The 24,568-nt window shown below is 44.8% G+C and overlaps 1 protein-coding gene across 4 annotated transcripts in view; it reads left to right on the forward strand.

Annotated features, from left to right (window-relative positions):
• The window catches only part of LOC121529716 (neurogenic locus notch homolog protein 1-like), a 47,571-nt gene that overhangs the window by 16,302 nt on the left and 6,701 nt on the right, over nt 1-24,568 (forward strand). For 2 of the 4 annotated variants that reach the window (XM_041817672.1, XM_041817685.1), the window contains 5 exons: nt 4,189-4,247; nt 7,815-8,043; nt 8,126-8,227; nt 8,319-8,435; nt 15,041-15,550. In XM_041817672.1, coding sequence (XP_041673606.1) covers nt 4,194-4,247; nt 7,815-8,043; nt 8,126-8,227; nt 8,319-8,435; nt 15,041-15,550 — 1,012 coding nt within the window. In that variant the 5' untranslated portion in view covers nt 4,189-4,193. Of the gene's footprint in view, nt 1-4,188; nt 4,248-7,814; nt 8,044-8,125; nt 8,228-8,318; nt 8,436-15,040; nt 15,551-15,768; nt 16,116-16,707; nt 23,987-24,568 lie in introns of those variants that run through there. The other 2 variants (XM_041817655.1, XM_041817646.1) reach the window with 2 other exon arrangements.

The following is a 24,568-nucleotide window of genomic DNA, read 5'->3' on the forward strand; positions in this document are numbered from 1 at the left end:
TCGGCTTTGGCCACCGACTTCTGTTTCTGTTTCTATAGCGGGTTCGTTCTCAGGCGGCGCTGGATAAATGTCATAGCGGCGGATGCACAGAGCGCATTTATCATTAATCAAAGGCCCATCCGAGACTTCGAGACTTCCAATATGCGGAAACTACTGGCATCTATCTAGCTGTATTTTCTGTATTCCCCACCACCACCACCATCTCTACCATCACCTGGTGGTCGATCATTTCCGCTGACGAGTTCCTTTATTTTGACACTGGACCAGCAACGGCAATTACTTCTGCCACCGAAACCCACCTCCCTGCCGCCCTGATTTATGAGTTTTTAATGAGCGGCAACTTTACACGAATATTGTTAACAAGTGGAGTTGCCTCGAATGAAGTCGGTGAAGTACGGCGAATATCGCCAGCTATATTCCGAGCAATCACACCTTGACATTCGAGTCGTGCGAAATGTCAGATGAAGATGCACAATGATATGGTCAATCGGTGCTGGAATGGAAATACCCTAACTAAATGCTTTATGACGAGTCATAGTTAAATGCACTTCATGAAAGAAAATGTGCTATTAATTTCTTCTAAGATAGGAGAGTTAAAAGTAGACCTTCTTAAAAAAACTTTTAATCTCACAGCTTGTCAGGATTAATCTTCATATAAATAAATAGCTGTCTGTAAACGATAAATCGGCTGTTCGTGCCTGGAAAACTGAAGTTAGTTAGTTTTTTTTTTTTTATTCCTAAGTACAAAAGGCATTGAAGATCGATACATAGCTCCTTTATCTAGAGTATTTAATCTTCTGCTTTGAATGCTCAACATGTTCTGGTTTCTGTTGTCGCTGGTGATTGATTATGCATTTTCATGCGAACTGGTTGCTGATGCTGCAGTTTGGTGGCATGCGGGCAGGTGAATAAGTGACTTCGGCTCGTCCCAGCCCCGCCCTTCGCCTCATGCCCACAGCTTGTTGTTGGAGACAGGCCGGCGGCATTGTCTGCCAGGCGCGAAATTATACATGTGTGTATACACTGAGCAAAAGATATTTCTTATATGTACAAATTCTTTGAATGTTACAAGATTTGTAACTTACGAAAACTATACTCAACCAATTACACTTATTTTTCTCTGTGCATTTAATGCTGTCAGTGACCTTCACATCGAAGCGATGGAAAGCCTGCAATTAGAAAAAACCCTAAGCCGCAGGATCAGAAACCCAACTCACAAGTTCCATTTTGCGGCGCCTCAAGATTTATGCAGTCAGTTTAAAAAAAGGGTTAAGCAGGCAACGCACCTTTTTTGCGGCGACATTTTGACATTGAAAAAGTATAATTAATTGATGAGCCCACCAGCAGGTGGGCGTGGCCAGGGGCAGGTTAAATCGATTTATGCGAGATTTATGACAAAAAACATACCAGAAAAATTAAAATTTACATACATCTAAAATTGGGGCGCCGCCTGCAATTTGGAAATCAATCAAAGTCCAATTGCTGCTCACATGCAAAGTAAAATCACACATAAAATACAAAAGTAAACATGAAAAAATCCAACTACTGTCGACTGTCGATTGCCGATTGCATCGATGACGCTTCAGCATCCGGTCGCAATGTTTTTGGGTGTGTTCACACTAACCCCCTCTACATCAACACTGTTTAGCTGATGCGATGCACAAAATGTTTGCTTTGTGAGAATCCCATTTCTCAAGCTATCAGCATTTATATTTAATAAAGATGCCATCATTAAATCTACGTCAGTGTGTTTTCGTGTAGATCGGATTTTTTTTCGGACGATCGGGCAAAAATGTGTCACTCGCTTCTTTGACTTTGATTTAGTGGCTAGACAGGTTAAAACCAGATGAGATCATCCCCCCAGTGCAGGAAAGAGATGGCAAGACAGGCAGTGACGTTGATAGCGTTGACAGAGTCCGCAACAGAGTGGGATAGCAACAGCGGAGATCGGGGCAAGAGGATAAAGTCAGTTTCTCGTTTCGCAGATCAAGAGATTCAACGAATTTTTCGGTCTTTCAAGTTTTGAAAAACTCAAGTGACCGGCGGTTGTTTGGCCTTCATTCAAAAATTGTTTGACATTGTATAAATGTTTTGATAAAATCTACTGACATTCATGCGTAGATTTCAATGGTGCCGTTAGCTTGAGTTAGGTAGAGCTCTTTATTTATAGAAGGGAGAGGACATTAAGTAATAAGAATTATGACTTTAAAATAAATTCCTTTAGAAGCTGCAAATATACCAACATTTTTAATAAAAGCTTTTGCGTTTTCCGTTTGGAGTAGTTGCAGTTATGGTGTTATCGGACTTCTTATTAAGTTATCGACCAGTTACCATCACTGTTCAATTAAGAGCGCGGAAACGGTTAAAAATACCGACAATTACAATTAAAAGCACAAAGAAAGCCATTAAGAGCATCTTAGATAAAGAGAGCCTTCGATTTTCCGTAGCTCCCGATAATTTGGAAATTTGAAATACGTGCCAGAGATTAAGAGATGCGTTTCTTTGGCTTTTGCAGCCGCATTGCATTTCGTGATTTGCAATCGGTATAAAAACAAGAAACCGCATTTGCCACATTTATCACGCACATATATCAGCTTGTCAGCCAAAGGGAGCTGCCCAGGAAATCCCCAACACTCCGCATCCCGGGCAGTTAATCTAAACCCAAACCCACCAAATTACGCTCATTTCGCGGCCACATAAATTTATCGAGCATCACAGAACACAGTATTTTCCGCAGCCCACCACAATAAACATAAGGCTGACTAGGAAACTGGGGGCCCAACTTTAATTAAGTGATCATGAACATGGGCAAACACAAATCGCCAGAGGCCGCGGACTTGGATCTGGAAACGGCCAAAACAAGATTAGAAGACGCCCGGCTGCCGAGCTTCAAATGTCGTTAGAACTGAGCAAATCTTTCGGCCCGGATCCCGGGTCTCAATTCCCTTTATGGCCAAGTCAGCAAACAAGACGCGATTCCACGGGAACAACAAGAACCTGACTTCAAGACAACGGCTTCCTTGTGCAAACTGCAAAGCGCATGTAATTTGGCTCAGAGTGTGTATTTTATTTAAGCGTTTATTAGCTGATAAACCGAAATAGATAAATCGTGGTCCAAAAGGGTAACCCAATCCTTTGCCTTCTTTTTTTTTTACCTTTAGCCCGTTGAAGGTTTTATGGCCAACCTAAGGCACTGTTTTCCAGTTTCCACTCGTAGATAGATAATGGCAAATATTTTATACACGTTAAAACATTCACGCCGGGCTAAGAAAGTTGTTTGTTCACGCCCGTTTTTGGCTACAGTGGAACTTTGATAGATTGAATGGTATGATGTTTCTAGAAATATTCGAAATTATGGCGAAGTCTCTTTAATTTAATATTATTATTACCTTTTGGATATTATATTAAAAGAAGTTATACAGCTATATTTGTCACCTGAAACAGGCTAACGCCTTCTTTCCAGACACTTCCGTCTCCAGCTGTCTTATGTCATAATCTTGACAGCGCCCACCTACCATATAAAGATGCTATCGGACTTCACACAAAAATTATTGCGTTATCCCAAAATAACCCCGTCGTCAGGGGAAAACAGTTTTCAGTAATTCTACCCAATTAACACACAGTCCATGCCCGTTTTTCGTTTTTTCCCAAAGTCTAATGAAAATCAGTCGCCGACTGAAAACTAAAAACTGAAAGTGGAAAACGAATGCGTGAGAAAATCGCCAACAGGTAGCGAACAATGAATATTGCGGGCATTAAAAATTTTCTGTTTTGCCAAAGGTGTTCGGGCATTACTATTTTTTATGCCGGTCCCGTTGTTGGATAAGTTTTCAGGGAAAGGCAAAGGAAGCGATAAGCCTGGGACTCAAGACTCATGTTTGCGCATAAATTTCAAGTGTCATTTACCCGTCTTCGCATTTGTCTTTTGTCTCTCATTTTTTGTTTTGTTATTTTTTGGCACCTGTTCGAGATGACCAGGCCAATTGTGTTTTGTTTGTGCGTGCTCAACATTTTTAAGTTAATTATTTTTATTTGTTTTTCGGCCTGAGCCGAAAAGCGCCTTTGCCCATAAGTGCTTATTCTCGGGTGGCCTTAATTGTATTTATTTTTTTGTTACTTAACATGCTTTTAATTGATTTTTCAATGGTTTTTTAATGTGCGATTTTCTCTCTTTTGTTCTCTTTGCAGCAAAAATGAAAATATTTTTGCCACTAGTCACGTGGATAGTGCTACTACTCTCGAGTGCAGTAAGTAACCCATAAACTTTGTACATTATTAAGCTAATTAGTGTTAAGTTGACGGGGGTTAAACCTGAATATCGATGGGATTAGATCAGAGGCTGCCAGCGGCAGTTAGCGCAGAGGTCATAATTAATTTATGGTTCTCCAAAGAACCTTTCACGCCCCGTCGCTGAAAAGAAGAGAAATATGATTAAATTTACGAGCTGCCACCTCATTATGAAACAAATTTCTGTACAAATAAACCAAAAGAGATCTCAGAAGTGAAAGAACTCCAATGATTAACAAATGTTTGCTTCTAAAGAAATAATACAGAATCCGAAAGCGAAGGAGAGGGAGAGGGAACAAATTATAACGATGGAACCTTTTGATGACCTAACGGTATCTGGTCGGCTCTCATGCAAATGAGCCATAAAAAGAAATTACTGCAAAATGACTCGGGCATAGGTAGAATATATTTATTAAAACTAACAACTAGCTGTGAAATCTGCAGGAAAGCAAGAGGAAACGATGATGCTGGGCAAATAATTTGGCAGTTGGAGAAGAATTTCAAACTAAACAGAAGAAAGAAAAAAACAAAATCCAGGCTAGGAAGAGTGACTAGTAATGATAGGGCCGGCGGAAGAGCAGAATCACCACGGTCAACGGCCAGTCGGCCGAGGAACCCAACCAAACCAAATCGAGCCAATCGATGGAAGAAAGCCAAGAAAACGTAATGAATAAAAATAGCCGCATTAGCTGTAAAAACGCTTTGATAGTCATCGATTTATGCAGTCGTCGAGGAAGAGACGGCGGGGTTTAGGGTGTCCGGTGTGAATGAGGGAACTCCAAGGGGCTTTGAGAAATTGGCCAAGAGAATTCTCTAAGCCGAAAGCCAAGTTCATTGACTCCTCTCTCTCCCGCTTGTGGTTTTCTTTAGCGACACTCTGTCATTGGTCTTAGCTCCATGTCGAGATTCTTGTATGGATTTGCTTTCCTTTGTGCTTTGAAACTTGATTTATGCGTGGCAGTCATATTTCATTTGATTAGCTAGATGGGATCATAATTAATTGTGAATTTGGAGAATATTCTTTTTTAATAAAAGACTCAGGCAACGAACTTGCCGGTTGACGGATTTTTTGTTTATTTGAAGACAATATTTGCAAATGAATTGAAGTTAGGTTCATAAATTTCTACCATATGCGAGAGTATGGCCACACCTTATTTGCAAAAAATGAGGTTAAGCATCTCAGTAAACAGTGTGTTTTTTTTTAGAACAATATTGTTTTAAAACAATAATGATTAATCACAGTTAAGGGAGAGGTGTTTTATAAGTAAATGTTTGAATATACTTAAAATTTTGCCAGAGTCTGCTAATAAAATTCGAAATACTTTTAAAGAAATAGTAGGAAGACTACGGTGAAAAATATTTATTCTCGAAGACAAGGAACCAGGAGTAATTTAGACTTTTTTGCAAAATAAACCAGAGTTAATGCCCATTGACAGTTATAACGGATGTGCACTTGAGCGTTGATGTGCAACGTCGTCATCTGTCTGCCGTTGTCATTGCGCCTGTTAACAAGCTTGGCAACGAAAAATTGCGCATTGTAGTCGCTGGCACGCCGCTCAATGTCATGGGAGCTTCCAGCTTTCAGCAGCCGCATCATCATCATCCTCATCATCGTCGTCGTCATTTTCAGTTTAGAGGAGGCATCAGTAGCATCAATAGCATCAGCATCCACATCAGCTTCGCACATCTTTGCTCGCACGCCTTTAATTGTTGCACCATAGTACGTACGAGTATTGCTGCCTCAGTTGAGTGCATGTGCTGCTCATTGTGCCGCCTGTCAATTGATAAAAGTCGCAGAGTCGGCGGAATCTATTGTTTAGCAAGGCCGTTAGCGTTGCATGGCGTGAAGTGAAGTGGGCACAAAGCAATTGAAAAACCCAAAGCCACATAGAGTTCTACATGGGGAGCTCAACTCCGCGTCTTCCTCTCGATAAGAATCTGCCTAAAACAATTCGCGGCTAAACTTGAACTTGACAGCCAGTGCCTCATGTTCACACCTTCTGTGGCGGGGTCGAAGAGCAATTTAAGTTGCCTTTTTTATGGGCTCCCTGGGCTCATTAGGCGCCCACAACAAAAGCAAAGAAAATTGGCCTTAAATGAGGAAACTGGGAAAAAAAAATTTGCTGGGATTCTTGCAGCACTAAAGCAACAAAGAGGCTTCTATTTAATTGAGACACTGAACTCTGCACTAACTTAATGGCATGAAAAGAAAATTATTTTAGTATTTATAGGAAAATCTAGAAAGGAACTACGAAACAGTGAAAAATAACAAACCCATATAAGTAGTATAAATATTTATTGTTAGAAAGGCTTCAATAACCTGCCAATTGTGTTCTATAAATCAATACAAACCTTAAAAATGTTTACGAAAAAGTCATTAAAATAATCATAACTTACGGTCGAAGCAGTAAACTAGTCAACTTTAAAAGTAAATCATAAAATTTGGTTGCTCAATGGTAATCATTAAAAGAAACATTCACGTACTAGAGGCATTCGATTCTGTTATTTATTGAAGAAATCCCAACCAATTCACCTTTATCTTGCTTAACAAATATTTAAGTTGTTACCAAATCTGATCTAACCACTTAATAACTATATTTGAGCGTAGGAAGTCAAATTGAACAGGCTACAAAAATAGAAGTACAATCTCGCATATGTATAACAACGGCAATGCGACAAAATGTACATGTATAGAAACTAGTTTTAATTCATTTCTGCTGGAGCACAAAAAGGTCTTAAGTGACAAACTTGTTTCCCAGCCAGCTATCTAATGCTGGCAACAGAAACACAAAAACACTCGAGCTGCCAGCCAGTCGCCAGAGTTTTGGCCAAGAAAATATGGCAAGCGGCGAACAACTTTTGTTTAGCTAAAAGTAAAATCAGCCAAGTGTAACAATTAAGTGGCGGCGAAACAACACATTATAGTGGAGAATGGGCTGGTTGGTGTATATCTTCATGTATATATACTCGTACCTGTACGATCGGGTCGTGCCCATATGGACCACATTGGGTTGAGAAATCTGAAGAAGCGCTGCCGGTGCTACGCCTGCTAAGCTTGCTGTATCTAATTTGAATCTAAATTAGTTTAGCGAAACCAGCTGGGGAACCCTAAATACTATCATCTACGAAATGAGGTTGCAGCGAAGGTTGGCATTAGGAAAAGATTTAACCCTTTGTTTGAGCAAGGGAGAGGTTTGGATTGGGAATATGAATAAAAAGCAGCAGAAGAAGTGACTTCTCTTTCGTTACAGTATAATTTTGTATATTATAAACAAGTTTTTGGAAATTAGAATATAAAATTTAGAGCTTCTTTGTTCGCATTTTGCCTTTATATATAAATATGGTCAGGGGATGATATCATAAAAAGTTTAGAACATCTTTATTAGATATTTCCTTAAATGCGAAAGTTGTATATCACCTATCAAATATATAAGTCTGTGGCTTACAAAGGGTTAATAGTGATTGCCTACAACTTCCTCATTTTATTGCGTGCAATTAACTAATTCATTTGTGTTATTCGCTTGCAGGTACATTCACAATATTCACAACAACCGCAACCATTTAAGACGAACTTAAGGGCGAATAGTCGGTTTCGCGGCGAGGTCTTTTATCTGAACCTCGAGAATGGCTACTTTGGCTGCCAAGTCAACGAGTCCACCGAATATTTGCAGCTATTCAACTTATCGAAACTATGCGACGGTACCCAAGATTGTTTTCTGGGTGCCGATGAGTTGAGCAAAGAGCTCAAATGCACAAGTGAGTATCTTTGCCAAGAATCACCTTGAAAGCTTAATGGGTTTACCTAACCCCGGATCGTGTTTTTATTTTTCATCCACAGATGACTGTGATAAGGATGGCACCCAGTGCACACATGGCGCGTGTTTGAACGGCGTCTGCCATTGCAATGACGGCTACGGCGGCTGCAATTGCGTGGACAAAGGTGAGTCTGATTGTGTCTAGCCTGGTCTTAACTTACATAACCGTTAAAATCCCCCCACCCAACTCTCTAACTCTACAATTTCTACCACCAGATGAGAACGAATGCAAACAGCGGCCGTGCGACGTGTTCGCCCATTGCACAAACACACTGGGCAGCTTCACGTGTACCTGCTTTCCGGGCTATCGCGGCAATGGCTTCCATTGTGAAGGTAAGTTGTGCACAGAGAGCAAAACTTTAGATGTGAATATTTTACTAGTTAATAGATACAAGTTGTAAATATCATTTCCAACGGATTATTATTGTTCAACGTGTAGATCCCTTCACTAAAGACAGTTTTTATTATGGTTGATTGATTATATGAGATGGTTGGTTATTCCTCTTTCTTAATACTGAACTATAATATAAAGTTAGGTTGAGTGAATTGTTTTTCTTCTGTGTAACCTTATTACACAGCCTCCGTCTTAGTTTCATTGTATTAGTTAGCATAATGACTGACCAGCCAACCAAGCATCGTACAGATGATTGTTGTTTGCTGTTTTGTACTTCCGTCAACGTCTCTTTTTAGCCCAGACTAAAGCCTTTTTGTAGTTTGGCCTAACGGTTTGTGCCATTCCCAGCAAAAAGACGTCTCGAGTGCCCAGCCTTTAAAGCTGAAAATATAACAAAAGACGCGCCAGACAATAATATGAAAGCTTTCTCAGTAAGAATAGAGTAATACTTATCTGCGAGGTAATAATAATGACCGTGTAGCTATTACACTTGAGTGCTCTGTGGCAAGGCTAGAGCGGATTAAAAGCCACGGGCGGCAAATCTAATCCCAGGTTGTGGAGAGCTGAAGCTATCTGAATCTTTCTGGATTTCTTGCCAAACGAATTCTGAAATATCTCAATCAGTTTCCGGCGATCTGCTACAGTTTTAATCCTGGGGTTGGTTCCATTTGCTCGTTAGCCTAAGTGCTGCACAGCAGGGGCCCAAAAAGCCAGATGATAGAACTCTTCGGGTACTGGCGCACCTGTTTCCCCATCATATGAGTATATGACAGTGAGAAACCGGCTGCTGTAATTGGACTGCGGCTAATGTTACGTAATAAAAACACATTATGGCATCAAAAAAAAAACAAAGAAGAACGAATCGAAAACAAGAACAACGGCTAGAGAGCAGCAATAATAACTAGGCAAGTATACGGATGAGGTTATATCTTTCTTTTCCCTTCCAGTAATTCTTTTTGAAACCAACGCAAGTAGTTCAGTCTCAATAGGAGATGATGATGATGATGATGGCGGTGATAATGATGCGAATGTATCGGGGGAAACCGAACAATAAAAAGCCGCAGCATTTGTGGCAATGCTTTCGCGCCATGCAACACACATCGTGGCTGTCTGTTAGACGGGGAATCAGTGTCATGTAATCTGACCCCGTACATGGACACGCCAGAACTTTCAACACTCCCCATAGCTGGGTATGACCAGAGAGAAGGGAGGAGCCTTTGCCACGCCCCACCTGCATTCGATGCAATGCGATAACGAGCGCAAATTTCACAGACACTCTGACATTACCCCGCTAAGTATGAAGAAGTTGCCAAGATTCTAGATTACATGTGACGACTGATGTGGAGGAGCCTAGAGTCCCAATAGGAAAATACAAAAAAAAAGAAACCTAAAATCCCATCCAGCGGCAGGCATGCATAAATTCTGAGCAGCGACGTGTAACGCCGGCATCGCATTTCAGTCGCATTATCTAATTCTTTTCTATAGAACATTTCTCTCATATTATTCACGATGGCATGATTGCGCCCGCCTTGTTGCATTGGGGACAGGGCCCTTCTCGAGACCCAGAACTCGAACCCGAACCCGAACTGGAACCTCCAATTGTCTGTAATCATCTGAATTAGTTTTAAATGCGCTGAGAAAGTTTTACTTGCCATCTGCACATGTGCGTGGACTAGTTGAATCTTCATCAGGGGCACGCACTCCGGTTCCCAAAGAGAATACACTTAAACACACAATTAAATGTAAGCAGTACCAGTAGCTGATTGCATAATTCTACATATGATAAAGATTGAGTATCAGATTGCATTAGCATGTGTTTCTTTAATGGCCTGGAATATCTTAGTTGGTTTATTATACTTTTTAAATTGTTTGCCTATTAAAATGTGCACTTTATGTGGGTTGTCGATCGTCAAAGAGTCAAAATTCGTCGATTATTTTTTGTCGTCGATTAGTTTTATGAGGATTTGTAGTCTTAAAATCAATATATGGAACGTCTATCCATATAAAAGTTGCCATTATATGTAGTATGTTAATTTGGTTCTTAAATCTTCTCTGAAGTAAATTTCCGCCTTGATCAGGAAAGTCTTGCAGCCATCCTGTAACGCCCAGCTTTTCCATGGGAATAGAGGTGTCCGCCGGCGTTATGTAAATCCAGTTTCAGCATCAAGTTCACCCAATAAACTTAGCAACAAATCACACTGCTCTTGGCCTGACAAACCCACTCGTCGCCGGCTCAGAGACACATTTTGCGTGTTGTCTAAGTGTGTGAGTGTTTGGTAGATCTACCTGTTTTCCTGTTTCGCATTTGGCCACTTTTCCCTCCTTTTTTATGCATCTAACGGTGGTTTGTAGTGGCAACACCTGTTTTAGACTCTGTGGCGCATTATTTCATGTTCATAACTCAAACGCGTTCGATGGCGATGGCGATGGCTTCGTTAACGCATCGCAAAAGTCCAGTTATGCAATGTCTATTGAAAAATGAAACATACTCGTACACACGCAGAGAGTGGGCCTGTAGCTATCGATCCTTCTAATGCATTTGTCTTGCAATAAAAATGGAATGAACCTCTCGGTCTGAGTGCTAAAATTTATTTCCACTTGGCCAGCACCAAAAGACAACAAGAAGGCGCAAACACAGCAATACCCGTAAGTTGGATCGGCTGGTGTTTCTCGGTCCGATCCAGCTTAACCAGGCACGTTCACCAAAGGCGGCTGCTCCCTTTCGTTTCGCTAACTGGGGCAGATCATTAAAACGGATAAAATAGATTGTGCCCACGTAGCAACGCCGTCACAGTCTCAGCTCAGAGCAGCTCCCCAGTTCTTCAGGTTTTGGGGTTCGAGGCGGTAGCGTTGTCGGCGCTTAATGCCGGCTGTCCTCAAAAGCCCCGAACGGCACTGCCTCCATCTCCATTTGCGGCTCCAACTACAGCTCCATCTCCATCACCATCTCCTTGTCCCGCTTCCAAGCCGAAACCAAAGCCAAAAACCGACACCAACTTCAATCTGCCGACTTGGGCCGGGCGACGCACCAGTTGGAGATCAACGTCAGTTGATAAGCGTTGCCAGTTTTACGTTCCGTTTTTCTTAATACCCTTTAAGGTGGGTATTAGGATTTTAGGAAGAATGAAATTAATACTTTTGAGTAAAATAATTTATATCTTAAAGTCGGAGACTACAAAGGTAACTAAGGTGTGAGTGATGGATTGAAGTTGACTTAACTTAAAATTCTAATGCAACATATTAGGGCACAGATCCTATAATTTTCACTTTATTTTTAAAAATACATTCCATTGGTATGTTAAAATGACGATTACAAGGGTAACCGCACTTTTATACTTTAAAGTAAGCCGTGTCCTTGCCTGTTTTTATTTTTGGACAGAACACATACGCCACGATCCATTGCTGTGGCTCCTTATTTTAAATCTCTTTGTAGTGCAATTTTTTTGCCAGGTACTTTGCACTTTTTGCATATCAAAATGGCAGCAATTAATTCTCATGTCGAAGCTGGCGCTGATAAGGCATGAAAATGGCTTTAAGCGTCGGCATTAACACGCCTAATTATACGCGCGTGTGTTGCCACATTTACGCACAAATGAGGGGCGGCTCCGCCAAAGAAAGCCACCCATGGCTTTGGATTTTCTGATTTACCAGTGGCCCGGATCCGGATTCGCCTGACATCACTTGCGGGCCTGACCTTGATCTTAAAGCATACTACTTGGTCGCATGGCGCATAATTGCGTAACAAATTGTTAACTAATTTTTGGTTTTCTTTATTACTACCTATGTAGTTATGTTTATCTTTATTTTTTTGCTCGAGTTCAAGTTCAACTTTTAGCCGGACTTAGTTGTAGACACTTTTGGCTCTGGGTTAGTTTATTATTATTTATTCGAGCTGCTAATCATCATTGCCTGGCAGTGGAGCATGAAAGTCATGTCCGCTCGTAAATTTTATCTCTTCTATATGGCACGAATGTCATAATTCAAATTCAGCTTTAAAAGCAGCAACAAACAACAAATGCAACAAATGCAGCAAATGCTAATTAGTCCAACAATTACACAATTTATTAGATAGACGCCAACCAGACCAGACACGACTGCTCATATATAGATTAGGTTTTGCCTTTTGTGTTGATTTTTGCAATAGTCTGATTGATAATTAGTTTTAATTGGAGCAGAGCTGCACTTTGATTGGCTAACGAAAAGTTAATCATTATTTAAATTAACGCTGAATTATAGTTAATTTTCTTTCAGACAGGAAATATGAAATCCATCAGGCGAAACAGAAATTAAGTTCAAAGTTTCTTTCAAATCAAAAGCATAGAAAAAATGAGACATAGGAGGGTTCTAAACATTTCCCTTATTCTGCATTCGTGCGAGTGTGTGGTTTTAATGACCAGATCACCGCCTTTTAAAATGCCACATGGAACAAGTCTTATTCTGACGATTATGGTTAGCATTTATAGACGAACAGGAAACCCAAGAAGACGACCCTGCTTTAAGCAGCCAACGAGAATTATGTCAGCATCATTTTAGGCAATCATTCGGCTTAATCACATCGAGTCACGCATATTTGATTGCTTTTAAAGCGGTCAAATCCGATGGCTAGAACGCCTACTGAAAAAAAGAGGTTTGCCAAAATAGAAATACGATTTGCTAGAGAGTTGGAAAAATCTTAATCTGAGTGGAGCTAAGAATTAGATTTACACTTACCAGACTAGAGAGACTAGCAGTTAAACAGGCTGTGAGGAGATCATTCCTGGCAGGAGATGCAACGGGCGTGCTAAGTTCATTAGACAGCCTTTGGTCAATGGCCCGATGTGATCCAGGGATCCGCGATCCCTGGTCTGCTGTCGTCTTGCAGTCGGATTGCATAAAGTAATTAAACTGACATTGAAACTTAGAGGAACACAGAATGCTTCCTGCTTCTGAAAGTGTACTCTTGGGCTGCCATTTGGAAAAGACCATAAGACTGGCATGGGACCAAGTCGGAGTCGACGAGGATGATGACATTGAGTAATCAGAGTTTGCAATTGCAACAAACAACGCGGCAACGCCAAGCAAACATGGAATGCTGTCATATCAGTCGGTTGTTAAGAGCAAATACCAGTTTCGGTCCTGCCGCCGTCGAGTGATGATCCTCTTAATTTATAAACTAAAAACTAGTAATTATAACTGAACGGCCGACTCGTTCTGCTTGTAATTATAAGGCACTCACTCGCCCTTTTTGTTCCTCCTGTATCCCACTCTTGGATCCTTGTCTTTGGCTTTTGCCAACTTTTGTACTTATGTCATATTAGCTATAAATGTACAACTTTTGCCCGCTTGCCGACCCAATGATTAATGGGCCCAGATTGCGACGGACCGGCTGCCCATGCCCATGATACCGCCTGCCCTGCCCTCTTGTTCTGTTTCATCCTCCCAACCAGCCGAATTGCCGCTCCATTGGCTTCGACTCGACTGTCTGCGATATTGAATTCTCAATGCGCTGCGCGCTATTGGAGCAGAAAGCTCTGATCACCAGCTCATCCTAAGCCACTCTTCCGCCTGAGTTAAGCTTTGGATTTGGATATCCAGACCCAGAGAATGTAGCTGATCTGGTCTAAGCTGAAAGGTTAGATAGGTTGCCGACTACCGGCTTATGCAATTCGAGAATTCTTGTGAATGTATTAAAGCTAATGCCGATATGGTTACGTTTGGGGTTATGCTCTCTCTCTTCTAAAGATATACATGATTACAGTCTTAAGTCTAAATATGTGACTAATTAATTGCGCTTTTTAGCTAAAATATTGTTAAACTGACTTATCTACATTTTAAAAAACAAAATATTCGGTTATAAAGATACAGATGCTTAAAGAGCTATTATTCCCTCAGTTAGAGTATAAAAATTCCACAAAAAATGAATTAAATTTTCAGAAACTAAAGATGCATTATGCTTGGAATTCCGAAATGGAAATGGGCTGGACCATTAACATTGACCACACAGCCAATTGGTATGCAAAGCGTATGCAACTGGTGCATCCTGTGCTGTGACATTGCAACCAATGGCTGCCACGCCGCTGAAATGACACTGAAATGTCATGCGTAACATGCAAATCTCGGATGCAACCACATCCATTGGAGTTTCAACTCCAGCAGCGATTCCAACTACAAGTGCGGCTGCAAAGCGCATTCAAGCGGCAAAATGCGTAAAGGTCTAGAATGAGGTTGAGATTGGACTCTGTCTGACTGTCTGTGGGGGGTAAATACACTTGGAAATGTAAGAAAGTTACGAAATATATAACATTTTATAAACATAATAGACTTAGTTGATAACAAATGCTGAGTTTTTTTATCAGCAATTCATCATTTTAAAATCAAACCGATTCAAATGATCATAATGAGTTCTTTAAACCTGCTTTAATCTTCTTTAAGGAGTCAGGTTCATTTAGAACAGTGTATGCTCGGAGGTGGTTATAAATGTGCTTCGTTCGGATTTTAATTACTTGTCATTTGTTGCGTGGCACATTCGATTAATCAACGCTCCGCTCTCTTTTTTACTTCGCAGACATTGACGAATGCCAAGATCCCGCGATAGCAGCGCGATGCGTGGAGAACGCCGAGTGCTGTAACCTGCCGGCGCACTTCCTTTGCAAGTGCAAGGATGGATACGAAGGCGACGGCGAGGTTCAGTGCACGGATGTGGACGAGTGCCGCAATCCGGAAAACTGCGGCCCTAATGCACTGTGCATTAATACGCCGGGCAATTATACATGCTCTTGCCCGGAGGGCTTTGTGGGCAACAATCCGTATCGGGAGGGATGCCAGGATGTGGACGAGTGCTCGTACCCGAATGTCTGCGGACCCGGTGCCATATGTACGAATCTCGAGGGCAGTTATCGCTGCGACTGCCCGCCGGGATACGACGGAGATGGACGATCGGAGTCCGGATGCGTGGACCAAGACGAGTGTGCACGGAGGCCTTGCGGCCGGAACGCAGACTGTTTAAATACGGACGGTAGCTTCCGCTGCTTGTGTCCGGATGGATATAGCGGTGATCCTATGCACGGATGTGAGGGTAAGTAGTGTAACTATAAGGAATGCAAATTAGATTACTTCATTGTTCCATTTTGGTTATTTTATGCACTTTTGTTTTTTGAATTTGAATTGGCGGCACCTTCAACATATGAACAAACACCAACACTCACATTATTATTACTATAATCGTACATTAATGCACCGCAACATGCAACATTAATACAACAATTAATGCCTAACGCCGGCAGATGTCGATGAATGCGCCACTAACAATCCATGCGGTTTGGGTGCTGAATGCGTGAACTTGGGCGGTAGCTTTCAGTGCCGCTGTCCCTCCGGTTTTGTGCTGGAGCATGATCCGCATGCGGATCAGTTGCCCCAGCCCCAGAACACCCAACAATTGGGCTACGGGCCGGGGGCGACGGACGTGGTGCCCTACCAGAAGACCTCAGGCGCCGGTCTGGCCTGCCTGGACATCGATGAGTGCAATCAGCCGGACGGAGTGGCCAAGTGCGGCACCAATGCCAAGTGCATTAACTTCCCCGGCTCGTACCGCTGCCTGTGTCCCAGCGGATTCCAAGGACAGGGCTATTTGCACTGCGAGAGTTAGTATCCTGCCTGCTTTTTGCCTTTTGCCTGGCCTCTATAATCAGTGGGTTAAAAACTAAAATTTAAACAGCAAAATGGTTAAACATTAAAAAAAATATTCTAAACTTGATAAAAGAATTAGGGTCATATGAAACCTGATTATAGAGCCCTGGTATTTAAGTAGTAAACAAACTTGGACTATTCCTAAAATCCCTATGGGATTTTAGCCAACTTTGTGATTGCTTACTCCCCTGCTACCCACCACCTGCTATGTTATGCTACCCCACCACCTGTGCTAAGCTGTTTTTGCAAATATTAAGCTTGGCTTATTTGCTTCCCTAGCAGATGCATGCTTTTCAGACAGCTTCCTTTTGTTTTCCCGTAGTCCCATTTTCCTGAACTATTCTCTATAAGTCTTTATCTCCCACCCGATCCCGCTCCCCCACTTCACGCTATGCTCCCTCGCCTATCATCCGATTCCGTATTATTTTGCATACTAATTTAATTAATTATAAAATATTTAACTCACCCCAACCCGCAAATGAACACGCGTGCCCCTTCTCCAATCAAACATCACCCCTGCCCCTGCACCACCGGGAAATCGTGTAGACATCAACGAGTGTCAGGATAATCCGTGTGGGGAGAACGCGATCTGCACAGACACCGTTGGGAAGCTTCGTGTGCACGTGCAAACCCGACTATACCGGTGATCCGTTCCGCGGATGTGTGGATATCGATGAGTGTACCGCCTTGGATAAGCCATGTGGACAACATGCGGTATGCGAAAACACCGTTCCCGGTTACAATTGCAAGTGCCCGCAGGGATACGATGGAAAACCCGATCCCAAAGTGGCCTGCGAACAAGTTGATGTCAATATCCTGTGCAGCAGTAACTTCGATTGTACCAACAATGCGGAGTGTATCGAGAATCAATGCTTCTGCTTGGATGGTTTCGAACCCATTGGATCTAGTTGTGTGGACATCGATGAGTGTCGCACCCATGCGGAAGTGTGTGGTCCCCATGCCCAGTGCCTGAATACTCCCGGATCCTACGGCTGTGAATGCGAAGCGGGATATGTAGGAAGTCCACCACGGATGGCCTGCAAACAGCCGTGCGAGGATGTGCGGTGTGGTGCTCATGCCTACTGCAAACCGGATCAGAATGAAGCCTACTGTGTGTGCGAGGATGGATGGACCTATAACCCAAGCGATGTCGCTGCGGGATGTGTGGACATTGATGAGTGCGATGTTTTGCACGGACCCTTCGGAAGTTGTGGCCAGAATGCCACGTGTACGAACAATGCTGGAGGATTTACGTGCGCCTGCCCACCTGGTTATTCGGGAGATCCACATTCTAAGTGTGTCGATGTTGATGAGTGTAGGACTGGAGCTAACAAATGCGGAGCTGGAGCTGAGTGCGTGAATGTACCAGGTGGCGGGTATACCTGTCGCTGCCCTGAGAACACCATTGCTGATCCGGATCCCAGTGTGAGGTGTGTGCCTATTGTGAGCTGTTCTTCTAACGACGACTGTCCTGGCAATTCCATCTGTGATGCGACTAAGCGTTGTCTGTGCCCAGAACCGAATATTGGCAATGACTGCCGACATCCTTGCGAAGCACTCAATTGCGGTGCACATGCTCAGTGCATGTTGGCTAATGGACAGGCTCAGTGCTTGTGTGCTCCTGGATATACTGGTAACTCAGCTCTTCCTGGGGGATGTAACGATATTGATGAATGTCGGGCTAATCCCTGCGCAGAGAAGGCCATCTGTTCCAACACAGCTGGAGGCTATCTGTGTCAGTGTCCAGGAGGGTCAAGTGGAGATCCGTATCGCGAGGGATGCATTACTTCAAAGACGGTAGGTTGCTCCGACTCAAATCCTTGTGCGACAGGAGAGAGTTGCGTTCAGGACTCCTACACCGGCAACAGTGTATGCATTTGTCGTCAAGGCTATGAGCGTAATCCCGAGAATGGCCAATGCCAAGATGTTGACGAGTGCTCTGTCCAGAGAGGAAAACCCGCTTGTGGATTGAATGCTCTTTGTAAAAATTTGCCTGGAAGTTATGAGTGTCGCTGTCCACAGGGTCATAATGGAAATCCATTCATCATGTGCGAGATCTGTAATACGCCAGAGTGCCAGTGTCAGTCTCCGTACAAACTTGTTGGAAACAGTTGCGTTCTGTCAGGATGCTCCAGTGGGCAGGCCTGTCCCAGTGGAGCCGAGTGCATCTCGATAGCTGGAGGTGTCAGTTACTGCGCCTGCCCGAAGGGATACCAAACTCAACCGGATGGAAGCTGTGTCGATGTTGACGAATGCGAGGAACGTGGTGCTCATATGTGCGCCTTTGGAGCTCAGTGTGTGAACAAACCAGGAAGCTATAGTTGCCATTGCCCAGAAGGCTACCAAGGAGATCCCTACAATGGCCTATGTGCCCTGGCTCAAAGGAAATGCGCTGCCGATAAAGAATGCGCCAGTAACGAGAAGTGCATCCAGCCTGGAGAATGCGTTTGTCCACCTCCTTACTTCTTGGATCCCAATGACAACAATAAGTGCAAGAGTCCCTGCGAACGATTCCCGTGCGGCATCAATGCCAAGTGTACTCCCTCGGATCCACCCCAATGTATGTGCGAGGCTGGATTCAAGGGAGATCCCCTACTGGGTTGCACGGATGAAGACGAGTGCTCTCATCTACCTTGTGCCTATGGAGCTTACTGTGTGAACAAGAAGGGCGGATACCAATGCGTGTGCCCCAAGGACTTTACGGGAGATCCATATAAGAGTGGCTGCATATTTGAGAGTGGAACAACAAAGAGCAAGTGCCTCAGCAACGATGATTGCGCCAGTAATCTGGCCTGCTTGGAGGGAAGTTGCATCAGCCCCTGTAGCAGTCTCCTGTGTGGCTCCAATGCCTATTGTGAGACAGAGCAGCATGCTGGCTGGTGCCGCTGCCGAGTGGGATTTGTGAAGAATGGAGACGGAGACTGTGTGTCTCAGTGTCAAGACGTGATCTGTGGCGATGGAGCTCTTTGCATCCCAACCAGCGAAGGTCCTACCTGCAAGTGTCCACAAGGACAGCTTGGTAATCCCTTCCCCGGTGGCAGCTGCAGCACAGATCAGTGCTCAGCCGCTAGACCTTGCGGTGAGCGACAGATCTGCATCAATGGAAGGTGCAAGGAGCGCTGTGAGGGTGTGGTCTGCGGTATCGGTGCCACCTGCGATAGGAATAATGGAAAGTGCGTCTGCGAACCAAACTTTGTGGGAAATCCTGATTTAATCTGTATGCCGCCTATTGAGCAGGCCAAGTGCTTACCAGGATGTGGAGAGAACGCCCACTGCGAATATGGATTGGGTCAGAGCCGATGTGCCTGTAACCCCGGAACCTTTGGAAATCCCTATGAAGGCTGTGGAGCACAAAGCAAGAATGTTTGCCAGCCCAATAGCTGTGGACCCAATGCCGAGTGCCGTGCTGTGGGCAACCACATCTCCTGTCTTTGCCCTCAAGGCTTCAGTGGTAATCCCTATATTGGATGCCAGGATGTGGATGAGTGTGCCAATAAACCATGTGGTCTTAATGCTGCTTGTCTAAATAGAGCCGGAGGATTCGAGTGCCTTTGCCTCTCCGGTCATGCCGGAAATCCCTATAGTAGTTGTCAACCCATTGAGAGCAAGTTTTGTCAGGATGCCAACAAATGCCAGTGCAACGAGCGTGTGGAGTGCCCAGATGGTTACAGTTGCCAGAAGGGCCAGTGTAAGAACCTCTGCTCCCAGACATCGTGCGGCCCAAGGGCTATCTGCGATGCCGGAAAGTGCATCTGCCCTATGGGTTACATTGGAGATCCACATGACCAGAACCAGGGATGTAGTGTTCGCGGTCAATGTGGCAATGATGCGGACTGTCGAAACTCCGAAATCTGTTTCCAGTTGGGCAAAGGTTTGCGCAAGTGTGTGGATGCGTGCTCCAAGATTCAGTGTGGACCTAATGCCCTCTGTGTGGCCGAGGATCACCGATCTTCGTGTATTTGTTCCGATGGGTTCTTTGGCAACCCAAGCAACCTACAGGTGGGATGCCAACCAGAACGGATCGCCCCCAAGGAGGAAGATAAATGTAAATCAGATCGCGACTGTGAGCGAGGATATGGTTGTCAAGCCAGCGTTGATGGTTCCCGGGAGTGCATCAACCTGTGCTCGAATGTTGTCTGTGGACCCAATGAGCTGTGCAAGATTAACCCAGCTGGCCACGCAATATGCAACTGTGCCGAGAGTTATGTATGGAACCCAGTGGTCTCCTCTTGTGAAAAACCATCCCTGCCAGATTGCACCAGTGACGCTAATTGTCCTGATGCATCCGCCTGTCGCCCGGATGTCTTGGGTGTGCTTAAGTGCGTCGCAATTTGCGATGCCTTCACCTGCCCAGCCAATTCCGTTTGTGTTGCTCGCCAGCACCAGGGACGTTGTGATTGTCTCAATGGCTTTGTGGGCAACCCGAATGATAGGAATGGCTGCCAGCCAGCCCAGAAACATCACTGCAAAAACAACGCAGAGTGCCAGGAGTCGGAGGCCTGTATCAAGGATGAGACTACCCAGACTCTTGGATGTCGTCCAGCTTGTGATACCGTCAAGTGTGGACCCCGCGCCGTTTGCATTACCAACAACCATCAAGCGCAGTGTCAATGTCCACCTGGACCTTTTGCCGGAGATCCGTATGATCCATTCAACGGTTGCCAGAGTGTTCCTTGTGTCTATAACCATGACTGTCCACCTAGCCAGATGTGCAACCGGATGACCCACACCTGTTTCGATGTTTGCGACGAAGAGTCTTGCGGTGATAATGCCATTTGCTTGGCTGAGGATCATCGGGCCGTTTGCCAGTGCCCGCCTGGATTCAAGGGAGATCCGTTGCCAGAAGTGGCTTGTACCAAACAAGGTGGATGTGCTGCTGGAACCTGCCATCCTTCGGCCATTTGTGAAGTCACCCCAGAAGGACCTGTCTGCAAGTGTCCTCCACTCTTTGTAGGTGATCCCAAGTCGAGTGGCTGTCGTCCAGATGGTCAGTGCCCGAATGGCGATGCCGATTGCCCAGCCAACACAATCTGCGCTGGAGGAAGGTGCCAGAACCCTTGTGACAATGCCTGTGGATCGAATGCCGATTGTAAGGTGGTCAACAGGAAACCTGTCTGCAGCTGTCCCCTGCGATTCCAGCCTGTCTCTGATACTGCCAAGGATGGCTGTGCCCGTACTATATCGAATTGCCTCACAGATGTCGACTGTGGTGGAGCACTGTGCTACAATGGACAGTGTCGCATTGCCTGCAGAAACAGCCAGGATTGCTCCGATGGCGAGAGCTGTCTGAAGAACGTCTGCGTGGTGGCCTGCCTGGATCACAGTCAGTGCGCCAGTGGACTGGCTTGTGTTGAGGGTCATTGCACCATAGGCTGTCGCAGCAACAAGGATTGCAAGCAGGATCAGTCCTGCATAGAGAACAAGTGTCTGAATCCGTGCCAGTCTGCCAATAGCTGTGGTCCAAATGCGTTATGCAGCATTGCCCAACATCGGAGTCAGTGTAGCTGTCCTGAAGGATTCGAGGGAAACCCCACTCCGGAACAGGGATGCGTGAGAGTGCCAGCCCCCTGCTTGGCCAGCAACCAGTGCCCCAATGGGCACATGTGCATTGGTAACCAGTGTAACCTTCCCTGTACTAAGACTTCATCTTGTGCAGTTGGAGAACGTTGCTATCAACAGGTTTGCCGCAAGGTTTGCTACACCAGCAACAACTGTTTGGCCGGAGAGATATGTAACTCGGACAGGACTTGTCAACCAGGATGTGATTCTGATGCAGATTGTCCACCCACCGAACTGTGCCTGAATGGAAAATGTAAGTGTGCCACCGGATTTATAGGCACTCCCTTCGGATGCTCAGATATTGATGAGTGCACGGAACAGCCCTGCCATGCTAGTGCTCGATGTGAGAACCTCCCTGGATCCTATCGGTGTGTTTGCCCCGAAGGAACTGTTGGCGATGGATACGCCCAGCAGGGTTGCTCACAACCCAGGCAATGTCATAAACCAGACGATTGCGCCAATAATCTGGCCTGTATCCATGGAAAGTGCACGGATCCGTGCCTACATACAGTTTGTGGAATCAATGCCAACTGCCAATCGGAAGGACATGAAGCTCTATGTACCTGCCCAGCTGGATTTTTGGGTGATCCTAACGACACTGGAGTCGGTTGCTTCAAGGTGGAATGTATCGACCATGTTGACTGCGCTGGAGATCGTGCCTGCGATGCCGAAACCAATCGATGCATTAAACCTTGCGATCTGACAAGTTGTGGAAAGGGTAACTGCCAAGTAAAGGATCACAAGGCGGTTTGTGCCTGCTACGAAGGTTATCAGTTGGTTAACGGAGTGTGTGAGGACATCAACGAGTGCCTGTCGCAACCATGCCACAGCACTGCCTTCTGTAATAATCTTCCAGGAAGCTACAATTGTCAGTGCCCTGAGGGATTAATTGGAGATCCCCTGCAGGTCGGATGTCGGGATCCAAATGAATGCCTGAGTGATGCGGATTGTCCTGCCTCAGCCAGTTGCCAGAACTCACGATGCCGTAGTCCTTGCGAACGTCAAAATGCATGTGGATTGAATGCCAACTGCCAGGCTCAGGCCCACCAAGCTGTTTGCACATGTCCATTGAATTCTCGCGGAGATCCCACCATCGAGTGTGTGCACATTGAGTGCTCGGACAATGATGACTGCTCCGGGGAGAAGGCCTGTTTGGACTCAAAGTGTATCGATCCCTGCTCCCTGCCCAATGCTTGTGGAGCTCAGGCTCGTTGCTCGGTACAGAACCATATTGGAGTCTGTTCATGCGAAGCTGGAAGTACGGGAGATGCCAAATTGGGATGCGTGCAGCTGCAATATTGCCAACAGGATGGACAATGTGCCCAGGGAAGTATCTGCTCCCACGGAATTTGCAGTCCTCTGTGCAGCACCAACCGCGATTGCATTTCGGAACAACTGTGTTTGCAGGGCGTCTGCCAGGGAACCTGTAAATCGAACACGACTTGCCCTCAGTTCCAGTTCTGTTTGAATAACATTTGCACGAAGGAGCTGGAATGTCGATCGGACAGTGAATGTGGAGAAGATGAGACATGTTTGAGTGATGCCTATGGACGCGCGAAATGTGAGTCTGTATGTTTAGGACGCGCCGCTTGTGGCAGGAATGCCGAATGCGTGGCTCGTTCTCATGCTCCAGATTGTCTGTGCAAAGAAGGATTCTTCGGGGATGCCAAGTCCGGATGCAGAAAAATCGAGTGTACCACTGATGATGATTGCTCCAATGACAAGAGCTGCGATAACCATATGTGCAAGATTGCCTGCCTTATTGGACAGCCGTGCGGAGACAATGCTCTCTGCACAACGGAACACCATCAGCAGGTGTGTCACTGTCAACCAGGATTCTCGGGAGATCCTCGGGTGCGTTGCGATGTCATAGACTTTTGCCGTGATGCTCCGTGCGGACCCGGAGCCCGCTGTAGGAACGCGAGGGGGTCGTACAAATGCACCTGTCCCCCGGGACTCGTTGGTGATCCGTACAACGAGGGCTGTCGCAGCTCCGTTGAGTGTGAGACCAACGAGGACTGTCCCCCGCATGCTGCATGCACCAAAACCAATGGGGTGGCCAAGTGCCGCGATGTCTGTGCCCAGCTGCAGTGTGGCCCCAATGCGGAATGTGTTCCGAAGGGTCATGTGGCGCAGTGTGCATGTCGCAGCGGCTATGATGGCCAACCCGCCGACCGGGTGGCCGGATGTAAGCCGTTGCCCGTTCCTTGTCAGGTCACCGGCGACTGTCCGACCAACACTTACTGCTCGGATAGCGTCTGCAAACGTAAGTACTAACACCCACCCAGCACTGGGCTTTAACTGACTACCAGACAACGTAATAATTGGCTAATCTACCTAGTAACCACCTTTTTAGTACTACTTACTTACTTAAAAACTAGCACTGATTTACATACCGGATATAATGTGACACTAAACAGTAGATTACCCTTGACCAATATATAACTTTTTAGGTCTTGAAACCGGAACGCCGGTGCAGTCATTTATTTGTTTTTACGCGTTCTCAATTCTTTTAAGTTTAACATAAACTTCAATGTTGTTTTCCATGTTTAAAGTTCATTAAAATTTAAATATATGCGAAAAAGAAGAAAATAAATATTACTTTCAAAGCTTATTAAAAATTAACGGACTTAATCCTTACCAAGCATAATATTATTCCATATAAAGGAACCTTCAACACTACCTTGGACTGGCTAAGAGTCTACGAACTAAACCAAATGCTATTATATAACTTAGATTAACTGCAAACTAAAATTAAAACACAAGTTACACACATGACAAAATGCCACGAACAAATCAAGACCGAAACGCCAACCGTGATGTGTTATAATTCCGTTAAAGGATCCAA

This window comes from Drosophila eugracilis, unplaced genomic scaffold (assembly GCF_018153835.1).
Source record: "Drosophila eugracilis isolate 14026-0451.02 unplaced genomic scaffold, ASM1815383v1 contig_1038, whole genome shotgun sequence".
Taxonomy (NCBI): domain Eukaryota; kingdom Metazoa; phylum Arthropoda; class Insecta; order Diptera; family Drosophilidae; genus Drosophila; species Drosophila eugracilis.